Source organism: Mesocricetus auratus, unplaced genomic scaffold (genome assembly GCF_017639785.1).
Source record: "Mesocricetus auratus isolate SY011 unplaced genomic scaffold, BCM_Maur_2.0 Super-Scaffold_100004, whole genome shotgun sequence".
NCBI classification, from domain to species: Eukaryota; Metazoa; Chordata; class Mammalia; order Rodentia; family Cricetidae; genus Mesocricetus; species Mesocricetus auratus.
The window spans coordinates 70,248,823-70,262,800 of record NW_024429189.1 but is presented as its reverse complement, the minus strand read 5'-3'; the positions used below and the strand labels follow the sequence as shown (position 1 = coordinate 70,262,800).

General features: G+C 39.4%; 1 protein-coding gene across 2 annotated transcripts in view; it reads left to right on the top strand.

Moving 5' to 3' along the window:
- Pdhx (pyruvate dehydrogenase complex component X) overlaps positions 1-13,978 on the top strand; it is a 68,087-nt gene that overhangs the window by 31,281 nt on the left and 22,828 nt on the right. For both annotated transcript variants that reach the window (XM_040745931.1, XM_005064855.4), the window contains exon 4: positions 12,176-12,396. In XM_040745931.1, coding sequence (XP_040601865.1) covers positions 12,176-12,396 — 221 coding nt within the window. The remainder of the gene's footprint in view (positions 1-12,175; positions 12,397-13,978) is intronic.

Genomic DNA, 13,978 nt, shown 5'->3' with positions numbered 1-13,978 from the left:
TGCTCGCTGTAGAGCCCATCAGCATGTCTCTACAGCAGACAGTATGGTGTTGGTGTAGCAGCTGACACTGTGGCAGCACAGTCGATGCCAGTTGATGGTAACTGAAAGGGGCTGCCAGTCCTACGTGATGTATGACGAGGAGCAAATTCATTTTGCTGGAGTCGCTCTCTTAGAATGTGGAAGTGGGGAAGATTAAGTGAGAAAATATATAAATGTTCACTACAGAATTCTAGAAGTACTGCTGTATCTATCAGTGCCACTGTTTACTTGGTTCTTGGTAACTCTTAGTCCCTCCCTGTCATCTTGGTCGATTGTGACTGCCTTTACCACTTGAATTTCACAAGCAAGCTGTCTCTCTATTGACTGTTCTTTGTTGATGAGTGTTTGGCTCTGAAACTCCAGCTCATCTCTAGGTGAAGCTTAGGTATAACTTGGCTTTTGTCTGTTCTATTCACTTACACAATACTTTAGGATTTTATACTCTAGTGTGATATAGACCTTCTTTCTGTCATTTGTGTTTCCTACTATAAAATAATCTTGTTGGGTTAGTTTTCCTAGCTTTTGATGTATTATTCTTAACCCTGTAGTATTTCTAACATTCATTTCTTGCGATGTATGTTATCAGCATCTCAGTCAAAACACAACAATGAATACACACTTAATGCACTTGAAGGAAATGTGAATTAAAGGGTAAATATTTTTCTGTCTTTGTAACTAGAAAAATCCACACTGAAAATAGTTTGCTTAGTAATTTTATGGTGTTTTGCAAAAGAAAAAGATTGCTTGGTTTACCATATGCCTCAAACTCAACTACATTTTCCACTGTGTGCCTTTGGCAGCCTGTTCTTGCTGCAGCTCTTGATTGTTTGCCTTAGAAGTCTTCCAGGATAATAGCATTTTCCACTTAACTGCTCAGTAATGCAGTTCAAATTGCTAGCCATTCCAGTGGGTCAGTGGTGTCTGTTTTTCTAGTCCTAATGCCCCGAAAAGAGGTGGGAAATGGATATAGTTGGCAGCTGCTTTAGGGACAGCTATTTTCCCACCAGAGGAAGGATGTACATAGATTTTAGGCCTTTGTGACTTCAGTAGCATCCTAATGCTTTCTAAGTAATGGGAATAGTAACAGTATATTGCTGCCAGCATGCAGTTTTAGCAGGCAAATGGGAGCAGAAATGACTAAGGTGGTATTTCTAGTCTTATTTTCCTTCCATCTTTCTCTGTCCAAGCAAGAACGGTGTCTTTGCTTTTCATTGTGGGATAATACTCATGTTAGTAAACATAATAAAATGATTTGCTAGGAGGTGGTTGAACTTATTAAAGGTAAGGATGCTATTAAATACATCCTGCAGCTATTATCACTAAAACAGTAGTGTGTAGTTGGAAGTTACAGTTTTGACAAGATTACAAAGTATAACTTGTTCACTCTTGGTAATGTAATTCCTTGGTCACTGGGAAATTTCTGTGTTTTTTTGTCATGCAATTTTGTCTTTGTAAGCAGTGTTATAGCTTTTGTATTTAAATTACATTTTAATGTAAAATATATTACATGTTAATTAGAACCAGAAGATGCTTAAATGCTCCTACTATGTTAATTAAGAATAAATACTGGATTCTGAGGTGTGAGTCAGGAGGATGGGATACATTGGTCTCCAGTGATCAGTTTCCTGGAAATGTTACTCAGGTATTTGAGCATTTTCAGGAATGGTTCAGAAGGTAGAGGCTTCTGCCACCAAACCTGATGGTCTGAGTTCAATGAAAGCTGTCCTGACCTCCACACATGTACTCCCCAGTAAAACAAATTAAGTTTTGCTGTGTAGCCCTGGCTGCTCGGAACCCATTCTGTAGCCCAGAAAAGTGGAATTCGGGAGCCACCTGAGGCCTGACGACTGTGCACTGGGGACCCCATCCTGATGGTCCAGCCCACCCAGAGACTAGCAAGGCCCCAGTGCTAGTCTCACCTCCACCCACAGGAAGAGGAAAGCCATCAGAGTATTGGACCTACTTGTACCCACCAGAAGGGACCCTTGGACCAGTACCCACCAGGAGAGGATGATACTCCTCCTGTACCACTGTAAGAAGGGATGGGAAGAAGACAATATAAAAACACATTCAACAACAGAAAAACCAATATGACACCAGAGTCGAGGGACTCTACACCAGCAAGACCTGAACATCACAACTCAATGAAACAGAAGAGGATGACTTTAAAAACAACTTCATGAAAATGATAGAGGCCCTCAAAGAGAATATGAGAAAATCCCTTAAAGAAATGGAAGAGAAAACAAACCAAAAAATACAACAAATCAACAAATCTCTTAAAGAAAGCCAAGAAAAAATAAACAAATGAAGGAAACAATTCAAACAGTTCAAGACATGAACACGGAAAGAGACAATAAAGAAAACACAAATGTAGGGAATGCTGGAAACATAAAGCTGGGTCAATGATCAGGAACTATAGATGCAGGCATAACCAACAGAATACAAGAGATGGAAGAGAGAATCTCAGGCATTGAAGATACACTAGGAGAAATAAATTCATCAACCAAAGAAAATCTTAAGTCCAACAAATCCCTAGAACAAAATATCCAGGAAATATGGGACACCGTGAAAAGACCAAACCTAAAAATAGGTATAGAAGAAGGTGAAAAAACCCACCCCCAAGGTACAGAAAGCATATTCAACAAAATCATAGAAGAAAACTTTCCCAGCCTAAAGAAAGACATGTCAATGAAAGTAGAAGAAGCTTACAAAATACCAAATAGAGTGGACCACAAAAAAGTCCCCTCACCACATAATAATCAAAATCCCAAACATATAGAATAAAGAAAGAATATTAAGAGCAGCTAAGGAAAAAGGGCAAGTAACATATAAAGGCAAACCTATCTGAATTATACCTGACTTCTCCATGGAAACTGAAAGTCGTAAGATCCTGGATAGATATTCTGCCAACATTAGGAGACCACAGATGCCAGCCCAGACTACTATACCCAGCAAATGTTTTAGTCACTGTAGATGGAGAAAACAAGATAAATATTCCACGACAAAACCAGGTTTAAACAACACATATCCACTAACCCAGCCCTACAGAAAGTTCTGGAAGGAAAACTCCAACCCAAGGAGGTTAACTACAACCAGAAAAACATAGGCAATAGATAATCCCAGTTTACCAACAGCCAAAAGAAAAAAGGGATGGAAATCCACACACAGTTCCACCACCAAAAACAAATTAATGAACAATCACTGGTCATTATATCCCTTAATATTAATGTTCTTAATTTGCGCATAAAGAGACACAGGCTAACAGAATGGATACAAAGGCAGAATCCATCCTTCTGCATACAAGAAACACACCTCAACCTCAAAGATGGACGGTACCTCAGAGTTAAGGGTTGGGAAAAGATTTTCCAATCAAATGGAACCAAGAAACAAATGGGGGTAGCAATCTAATATTTAACAAATTATATTTTAAACTAAAATCAAAAGAGATGGAGGTCACTTCATATTCATCACAGGAGAAATCCATCAAGATGAAATCTCAGTTCTGAATATCTATGTACCAAATACAAAGTCATCCACATTCATAAAAGAAACATTACTAAAACTCAAATCACATATAAAACCTCACACACTTATAGTGGTAGACTTCAACACCCCACTGTCACCACTATACAGGACCAGCAGACAGAAACTTAACAAAGAAACACAGGAACTAATAGAAGTTATGACCCAATTGGGTTTAACAGACATCTATAGAACATTCCATCCAAACACAAAAGAATATACCTTCTTTTCAATGCCACATGGAACCTTCTCTAAAATTGACTACGTACTTGGCAACATAGCAAACCTCAACAAAAGAATTGGAATAACCCCTATATCTTATTGGACCACCATGTTTTAAAGTTAGAATTCAACAACACAAATTGAAGAAAACCTACAAACTCATGGGAATTGAACAATGCATAATTGCACCATTCCTGGGTCAAGGAAGAAATACAAAAAGAAATTAAAGTCTTCCTAGAATTCAATGAGAATGAAGACACAACATGCCCAAACTTATGGGACACTTTGAAAGAAGTGCTAAGAGGAAAATTCATAGCACCAAGTGCCCACATGAATAAACTGGAGAATAGTCACACTAGAGAATTAACAGCACAACTGAAAGCTCTAGAACAAAAAGTAGCAAACTCATCTCAGAGGAGTAGATGCCAGGAAATAATCAAATTGCGGGCTGAAATCAATAAAGCAGAAACTAGGAAAACAATACAAAGAATCAGTGTAATGAGTTGTTTCTTCAAAAAAATCAACAAGATAAACAAACCTTTATTCAAACTAACTAAAGGACAGAGGGAGAACATGCAAATTAACAACATCAGAAAGGAAAAGGGGGGCATAACATCAGACACTGGGGAAATCCAGAGAATCATGAGGTCATACTTAGAAAAACTGTACTTGACAATTCAAAAATTTAAAGGAAATGGGCAGTTTCCTGGAAAGATATCACTTACCAAAATTAAATAAAGAACAGATAAGCAATTTAAATAGACCTATAACCCCTAATGAAATAGAAGCAGTCATCAAAAGTCTCCCAACCTAAACAAGCCCAGGAAAGGGTCTATTGGAAAGGGGTACCAAGTTAAGAAAGGTAAAAGTAAATGGAATAGAAAGGTAAAAGTGAGGTATTGGTATTAAGTGAAAGAAAAGGAAAAGGTAAAAGTATATGGTGTTGGCATCCTGGGTTTCGGCACCAAATGTAAGCATTTCGGGTCGGATCGCGATGGAACAGGAGTGGGTCAGGTAGAATACTGAGTGTTACACAGCTCAGGTGGAAGATATCCTGGAGCTTGGGAGCCAAGGATACTGAGTGTTACACAGCTCAGATGGAAGGTATCCTGGAGCTTGGGAGCCAAGGACCACCACAGGTTGCAGTAAGCTTAGCAGCATACAGCCTTGCCTCAGAGAAAGGCTTTCCCAGTGTATAGGCTCTGCTCCTGCAGGACAGGGTCTTCCAGCTGGGCGTGTTCGCCCAGTGTAACAGTTTTGTTCAGCAGGAGGTTTCTCGGGCTAAGTTGCTACAGTTCAGCTCAGCACCTGGAGAGCAGATAGTGGGAGCGGAGTTTAACAACTCTGCCAAGGGAAGGTTTCCCGGGCAAGTGTTACAGCCCTGCTCCCTCTGCTCTTCTCTGCCCTGCCCAGGGTCGCCTCTGCTCCGCAAAATATCTTCACCCAAAGCTCATTGAAGGGGTTTATTGGAAGGGAAGAATCCAGGAGTGTGGCTGCCCTCAGCTCTCTGCCAGAGTGGCAGAGGACAGCTGGTAGCATGAAGAGACACAGGGTTTATATAGGGCTTCCAGGGTGGGGATTGGTCAGATTTTAGTGCTGAGCTCAGATTGGCTAGAGCTCTGCTCAGGGATTGGTTAGTTTTCTGCACAGGATTAGGGTCAGATTTGGCTCTGGTTCAGAGCCAAAGTGTGTTTCTTTCTCTCGTCCTTTTTAGCCTTTTGGCTCCAATGTTAGGGCCAGGGTGCATTTCTTTCACTGACTCTGATTCCAGGGACAAAGTGTGTTCTTTTGGCACTGGTTTCAGGGTCAGGGTACATTTCTTTAGTTCTGGTTGCAGGGCCAAAGTATGTTTCTTTGGCTCTGCTCAGGGTGTGTTTCTTTGACTGGCCCCTTTTCCCTACATATGGAATGGAAAATGCACGGAGAATCTGGATACTGTGTGCTGTTGTGTTGTCTTTAAACTACTTAATTGCTAAGGAAGGAACAACAACTACTAAAAGACATCTGATTATCAATGCTGGTGAATTAACCCAACTTATACAGGTAACTTGGGAAAAGAATTTCTTTTTTGTTTACACAGAAAATAAAAAGCTGTGAATTCCTTCCTGACTAGTATGGTTTGATGAAGCAAGACCACCTGAAGCAGTGGCCCAGGTGATCCAACATCTAAAACAGCTGAGATGATGCAGCCTTGCGAACTACAAAAACAAGGACTTGGCCAGGTTTCTGTTGTTTTGTCATGATTCCCATGGTATTTCAGCACCCCAAACCAGCAGGAAGTAGTTTGGAAAGAACAACGCCCACATTCCCAAATATTGTTTTTAAAGTTTGTTTTCATTTACACAGGGTTGGGTATTGATACAAATTTAAGGTCAATTTTTTGAGTCTTCTCTAAAAAATTTTGGCCAAAAGCCTGGCCTCTCCACCCTGCATCTACAGAATTACAAAGAGTGGGTACAGCTGTAGCTCCTGAGTATAGCTCAGAAGTTCTTAAATGGAAGGATGGTGAGGGACACACAGGAATTTTTCAACCTTTTGTCTTAATTCAAGGATTGACTGGAGCTATTCTGTCACAAGAGATTTCAATTAAGGAAGTTTTATTTCAACAAACTAATCGTGACTTAGGGGAAAAAGGATGACTAAAAGACTTATGTATGTGTGTATGGTGTGACCACACCGGTATGTATGAAGTGTGATTGTGAATGTGTGAATATTGACAAAAGGAACTGCTTGAATTGTCTTGGATATAATTAAAAGGATACTTGAATTGCTTTGGATATAGGTAAGCTCTCTAAATTGCTTTGGATACAGCCAAAAAGGTCATCCTGCCAGTCAGTGTCTTAACGGGAAAGTTTGGTGATTTGAGTTCTCAGAGCCAATCGGTGGAAAAATAGCAAAAGCCTACAACATGGCCTGATAGAAGTTAATACATGATTTGAAAAAAGTTTTTGAGAAAAAGCTTCAGGGAAACTGCTACCCTATTAGATCCCACCTACAAAGGAGTTGGTATAGATGCAAATGTCAGCTAAGATATAAATGAGGCCTTGTCAGCAAAAGCCTTACAAATTGGATTAGAAAAGGAGTATTCACAAACTTCAAGTGGTTTTTCAACTTCTAGTAAATGATTCATTTAATTTGTGTATCATTATGTTTTTAAAGCTCTTCAAGTAATAAAGACAGTTCAATACATAATAACTAGTAGTGATCAGGTTAGAATATTGTTTGAACAAATTCAAACTACAATTCTTCTAAGAAAATTGCCACATCTTGTGGGTGACATGAGAGCTCATTCAAACCTTCCTGATCCACTGGCTAAAGATAAGTATTCAGGTTCCTTGATGGTCACTGCACAAACTGGAAAAGCCACATTGTTTAAAAAATGGTTTGCTTACATGGGAATTCCAAAAATGATAAAAATAGACAATGGGTCTAGATACTCATTGGAAAATTGGTCAAAAAGTAACTTCAAAAGATAAAAAAAGGAAGAGTTAATGTCCCCAGTCTCCACATGATGCGAAATTTTTTAAATGTGGATGCCATTGAGCAATCTGCAGACAGATTCTGGCATGATGGAACTTGAGCGACTTTTGCTCAGGTCAAATGGAGACATCCATTCACTAGACAGTGGAGAAGACCCGATTTTGCCCTAATTTGGGGTCGAGGGAGTGTTTGTGTTTTTTTACAGGAAAAGAATAAAGCTAGATGGCTTCCAGACTGTTTGGGGAGAAAAGAACTAGACCTAAAACCATGAGAGCCTGCCCAAGCCAGTTCCAGACACACTAAACCAGTGTTCCTGACCCTTGATGTCATGGAATAAGAAAGGAAACCGCAGGTTCCAGAGTCCAGTTTCTCAATCTCCTAGTCACCTAAGACACGCTAATTTATATATAAAGAAGGGGGGAGATGTTGGGTCCCAGCCCTCATGGATTTCTGTGCATTGCTTGTCAGCTGATAACTACAGGTGTATCCTGTTATCAAGTCCTGCCTTCAGCTCCAGCCTTGCCCATCTGACATCAATATCTAGCATGAGGAAAACATGAGCTCTTACACCTGGATTTCTCCACTGTGCTATAAGTCTGTATATAAGGTTGCTCCCTCCTTGCAAAAGCGGCAGACAGGCACACACCCATATGCATGCACTCACACACTCATTCTCCTGACAATAAAGGCAGTAGACTCATTCTCTTAGCACAGACAGTTGAATGTCTTGGCTTTCATTTCCTGATATCTTGTACTTGTTCGTGGAGCAGATGCCACAGCCACAGTTACCTCCATAAATGCATATTAGCATGTGAAGGGTTATACTTAGAATTTGAACCTGTGTAACCCAAACCTGTGTAACCCTTATTAATCTCTGTAGATCATATTTGTAATTATGGAAGTACCCCCTCAAAACTCAGAGAAAATTATACTAAATGGAGGATATTCTCAGTTCTAATCTTTTTCATATTGAAAAGGGTGTCCTTTGGTAGTTAAAAACGTAATTATGTCCACTGTATAGATACTGACACCAACTTGAAGTGACAGGAGGCAGCTTTGCATAAACAGTGTGGACATGGTGCTGATCTAAGTTATCTGTCTGTGGTCAGTTCATTTAAATCCTAGCTGTTGCATCCTGAGCAAGTTGTAACCTTGGACTTCAGGCTCCTCGTCTGTTTATTGGGATACTAATTTACCTCCTGGGCTCTCAGGTGCATTGAATGTATCAGTAGAACCTTGCCTGGCTCTGGGAAGGCAGGCAGCTGTTATTTAGTGTCTCTTCTACATTTTAGCTGTCATTGATGTGCTTTCCTTTAAGTACTTCTTAGATTGGGTCTTTTTAAGCTGGATTTTAGTGAGTATATAAACTAAGAAGGTAATACTGAAGAGTAAGAGCTATTTAAAACTTTATAGAGACCCTGAGCCAATATATCTGTTAGTTACTCGACTCCTCTGCACTGACTGCTGTTTGAACTTCACAAGTCAGCTCAATTTTAAAAGAATAAAAATATTTAAATAATTACTTGGTGTGCGTGTTATTTTGTAATGCCATAATTAAAAAAGATAGCATTTATCATTAGCTTTTGTTGTACTTCTTTCTTATAAGAGACAGAGGGTCCCAAGTAGCTCAGGTTGCCCTCTGACTTGCTGTGTAGCTGAGTATCTCTTAATCTCCAGATCAGCCTGCTCCACTTCTGGAATGTTGGGTTACGCATGAGTGTCACTACACCTGCCTTTACCTAGTAGCTTTGATGAAGTGGACTCTCAGGTGCCCTTTCAGCTGGGAATCCTGTTGTAGACACTTTATGTCTTAATCTCAATATCCTGCCCTTTGATTCTCTTGGTAATCCTACCTGAGCGGTATTTAGAACATTTGCCAAACTTAGTGTCAGCTTAAGTAGCTTCTCTGGTTTAAAAAAAAAAAAAAAAAAAAAAGCCTGTACTGAGCTAGCCAAGGCTAGGGAATGAAATTCAACCTCTATTTGAATATCATTAGGAGGCAGTTTATCTCTTATATTCCTGAGTATGTGCTGACCTATTAGGCATGATTTTCCAGTCCTTACCAAATGTACTTTGTAGTCTAATATTGATATTTGTTGAGTATGTTTGTTTTTTTATATCTGTAACTTCTTTATCCCTCCTAAGGAATTTGTGAAATAGCTCCTGTCGCTATTTTCACTTGACAGATCAAGAAACAGGCATGGTGAAATAATCATTACTCTGCTCACATAGCCAGTTGCTACTAGCTGTTGTAATAGAGCCAGTATTAACACCCAGGAAGTTGTGCATATGGGAGGAAAGACAGTTGACCTGAACAGACTCAAGACTCAGGATCTTATTTATCAGCTGTGAGTAGAACAGAGAGTAAAAATACTTGACTTATTAAAGCACACTGGCATAAGAGCCATATATGTTTTTGATTGAGTAAGGCAATGCTTATTGTCCTCAGACTTTGAGTGTTTTGCTAGAGCAATGAGCCAGGAGAGGGAGAATGTAGCAAAGTCCTGATATGTTTCTAAGTGTGATTTTGTTTATGCTTTTGTTACTGTGACTGAACCAGCTTTGACTATTTGCTAACTGCAACATAAGTAAGTGCACCAAACTGGCATGCCTGGAAAAGACTTCTTTCTGAGTTAAGGGAATAGGGAATGTCTAAAGTTTGTTTCAAGATTTTAACAGCGTTGAGTGGAACTGTTATAACCATTCTCCTCTCTAGCTTCTGTTATATAGTCAACTGTAAAGTGATATATTATCTGCTCTTTTCCATTATATGTTTCCTGTTGTCATTTTTTAAGTCAGGAAAATTGTGAGTACTGTAAATTTTACTTGATATTTTGATACAGTTGGTTACCAACTGACTGTGACCATGTCCCTGTCATTGTGCTAGGGTGTGTGGAGTAATTTGTATGCTTTGTAGTAAGTGAAACAGAAAGTGAGGTGTCAGTTTCAGTGTTAGGATGTTGTCCAAGTCACCTTTCAGAAATCTACTTAAGTGGAAGTTTTCCCTCTAGTTGCTCTATTATTTGAATCTTGGCTTTTTTTTTTTGTTTTGTTTTGTGAGGTTTCCTTGGTGAGTGTGGAGTTTTTGTTTTGTTTTTGGTGGGGGCAGGTTGTAAGTAGACATTGATTTTATCTGGTTCAGTTTTGAAAGGACGTGTACTTCATAACACTGCTGTTTTGTTGTCTTTTTAATTAGTTACTTTTGATATTCAGTTAACAATTCATAAACAGGTAGGAGAAGAAAAGATGAAAACCCATTACAATTTTTACTCATCTTTTCAAAAAGAAAAGGTAGGGCTGGAGAGATGCCTCCCTAACTAAGAGTACTTGTTGTTCTTGCAGAGGACCCAAGTTCAGTTCCCAGAATGCACATGGTGGCTTCCAGTCATCCATAACTGCAGATGTAATGAATCCTGTAATCAGAGTTTCTGTCACACCCGGTCTCACAGCTCGTTAGTCCCAAATAATCACACTGACGATTATATTAATTATAAGCTGTTTGGCCGTTGGCTCAGGATTCTTCTTGGCTAACTCTATCTTAATCATTAACCCATTTCTATTAATCTCTGTATCTCTACATGGTCTTGGCTTACTGGAGAATACCCAGGCATCCTACCTTCCTGCTGGCTATATGGCAACTCAATCACTGCCTTCCTCTTCCCGGCATTCTCTTAGTCAGTTAGCCCCACCTATACTTTCTGTCTGGCTACTGGCCAATCAGCATTTTATTATATTGATAAGAGAAACATATATTCACAGCATACAGAAGGATATTTCCCTATCATCTCTTTTCTATCTGAATAAAAAGAAAGGTTTTTAACTTTAACATAGTAAAATTATACATAACAAAATAGTTATCAAGCAGGAACTATAGTTAGAATATTTAGTCCATTAACGTTTGGCATAATTTAAAGAAAATATTCTATCTTCTGTCCTATCTTTGTGAGTCCTAAGTTTTATGTGTAACTTATCTTTTATCATAACTAAGGAAAACCATAACTGTCTTCAACTCCATCAAAGACCTTAGAAGGATAATATGTAAACTCTAGAGTTAACAGACATCTCACTGCCTGGACAGTCACCCAAAGTTTTTTGTGTTTTTTTTTTTTCCATAATATTGGGGCATCTACCTTTAGCCTATAGACCTAGAGTGTTGGGCAAACTTCTCAGTGAAGCAGGAAGGAGGAGGAAGTCTTAAAGGAATACCATTGTCTACCACTACCAGAACTATTCAAGATTGTCATCTTTTAATAAATTAATTGCTGTTGACATATTTAAAATATTTTTGTCTTAAATAAAGAAGTCTTTATCTAACTTAGAGTCTTAGTTGACAGATGCTATCTGAAAACTGTCTCATTAGTTAGGAGTGTCACCAATGTACTCATGAAAACCTCAAAAGATATTTCCTGAGTTTTTAAGTAGATATTCCAGGAAAGACTTAAGTAATAGGGAAAGACATAACCTAACCTTAAACTAACCAGAATTGTTAACTAGCTTTATCTTTGTAATGGGACACTTTCTCCCCACAGACTAAATTTACTGGGAAAAGCTTACTTAAAATTATATTCTAGTAGATAGGACTAATTTGGATAATTTAATCCCTGTGAGCTGTTAAAATTCTTTCACTATTGTAGAAACTAGTGAAGATAAGTAGCTGACATCTCTAACCACAGACTCAATGGATGTGAATTAATAGACATTGGAGAAGAAGTCAGGGAAACTGGTTTTGAAGGCTATGAGCAAAAGGCCTGGGTCTTGCTGGTTTCTGGAGGCAGCATTCGTTCTGGAAAAGGAGGAGGACCGAGAGTGCAGGGGCCAGAAGGTGGCGCTCAGTCTGTCTCGCACATGCAGAAGTGCCTATCTGTGATCCTGGGTCTTTCCATTTCTGATCAGCATTTATTTTTTTAAATAGGTTGAAGAAGGAGCTAAAAATATAAAGCTGGGTTCACTCATTGGCTTGATGGTTGAAGAAGGAGAAGATTGGAAACACGTGGAAATTCCCAAAGATGCCGGTGCTCCACCTCCAGTTTCAAAACCACCTCCAGTTTCAAAACCAGCAGTGCCTCCTCAGCCCTCTCCACAACCACAGATTTCGAGCCCTGCCAGGAAGGAACACACAGTAGGGACACCACGGTGAGTGTCTGAGTATCCATGTATGTTCAATCAAACATGATTATTATCATGTAAAAATGGCTACCATTGTTTTGAGGTTTGAAATCAGTATCCTGTTCCAAGCGTTTTCATTAGGATTTGCTGGCCTTCCACTTTTTCCTCTTAAGAAAATTGTAGGAGTGAACCCCACAAAGCTATCCACCTATGAGGGCGGGGACATGTAAACTGACACAGGTAGATATAAAAGAAAGTGAAAGGAAAAGGAACCTCCCTTTTGTCTTGGAAGCCAGCCATGCTTCTAACTCCTAGCTAGTGCGACTCTCTCTCTGGTAAATAAATATATTGTTTTTCTTATAGCATTGAATGTCCTCTTTAGAAAATGAAACATAACAGTGATTATTTTGCATCCTTCTTCATTTGATATTAGTGTATACCTGTTTTGTTTTGACCCTCTGAAAGCCTTGCTTGCCCAATATACAATAAAATTACAGAATGACACTCATGTGACCAAGCTTCATTTTTTTTCTGTTCCCATTCACAGAATTCTAATTACTAAAATGTGAATTCTAGTCTTCAGAGTATAGTTGATATGAGGTGGAGTTGTCATTTTAGCATGTGTTCTGTTCAAACAGTTCTGTATTTGAGATCCTGACGGGTAGCTTCTTCTCAACCATCCTATGATAATACAGGTGCTTGTGAACATTGTCCCTGCCTCACCAGTACCAGTGTTGCACAATATGCACCTCTCCACTGGGCTTTTATGTGGGTTCTGGGTATCTAAACTCAGGTGCTTATGTCCCAGCCCCGGCATTACCATGTACAAGCATACTGTGATGATTTGATCAAAAACTACAGTGTGTAATGATCGGGTCCGGGTAATCACTAATGAGTTTTCAGTTCCCCTCACCACAGAGTAGTTCTGAGTTCCGAGCTTGGGCTCCCTGTGTTTTCACCTCCCTGACTTGTAACAGTCAGAAGCCATGTCACCCGTGTTGAGCCTCACAGTCCTCTCTCCATTGCAGAGATGACACTGTGTGTGCTCTGTCTAGTTAAGACTAGCCATGATTAGACACGCTTAAGAATCTGCCATGACTGTTAAAACCACCTGACCCGTGGAACTACACAGTATTGACCACACTATGACTTTTCAAAATTGCTTTGAAGTCAGTCAGTTGTATCTTCCAGGAAAAAAATGTTAAATTTCAGAGTCCTGAAAAATCTAATAAAGACTCAGTAGCATGAGAGCCTTTCACCTGGGTCTACCTCTCCAAAATTCTAGGAAGCATCATAGTTGACCCCCTCTATTTGCTCCTTTTAACATCTGACCCAACTTGTTTTACTTCGTTTGTCTGTGAACATAGACATTTACAGTGGCTACTTCACTTAAAGGTCTTGATAGGAGAGTCTGCACTTCTACAGGGCCAGGAGTGTGTGTACCTCAGCTCTTTACGTGTAAAATCGGTGGAGTTTTCTGCTGGGCATGTTCATATTTATTCCAAAAGCTTGAAAACATGCATCAAAGGTACAATCCAATTTCAGCAGAACAGTCTAAATCACAGAACAGTCTAATTCAAAGTGGGAGAAGGGCTTAGGGCTACTTCTT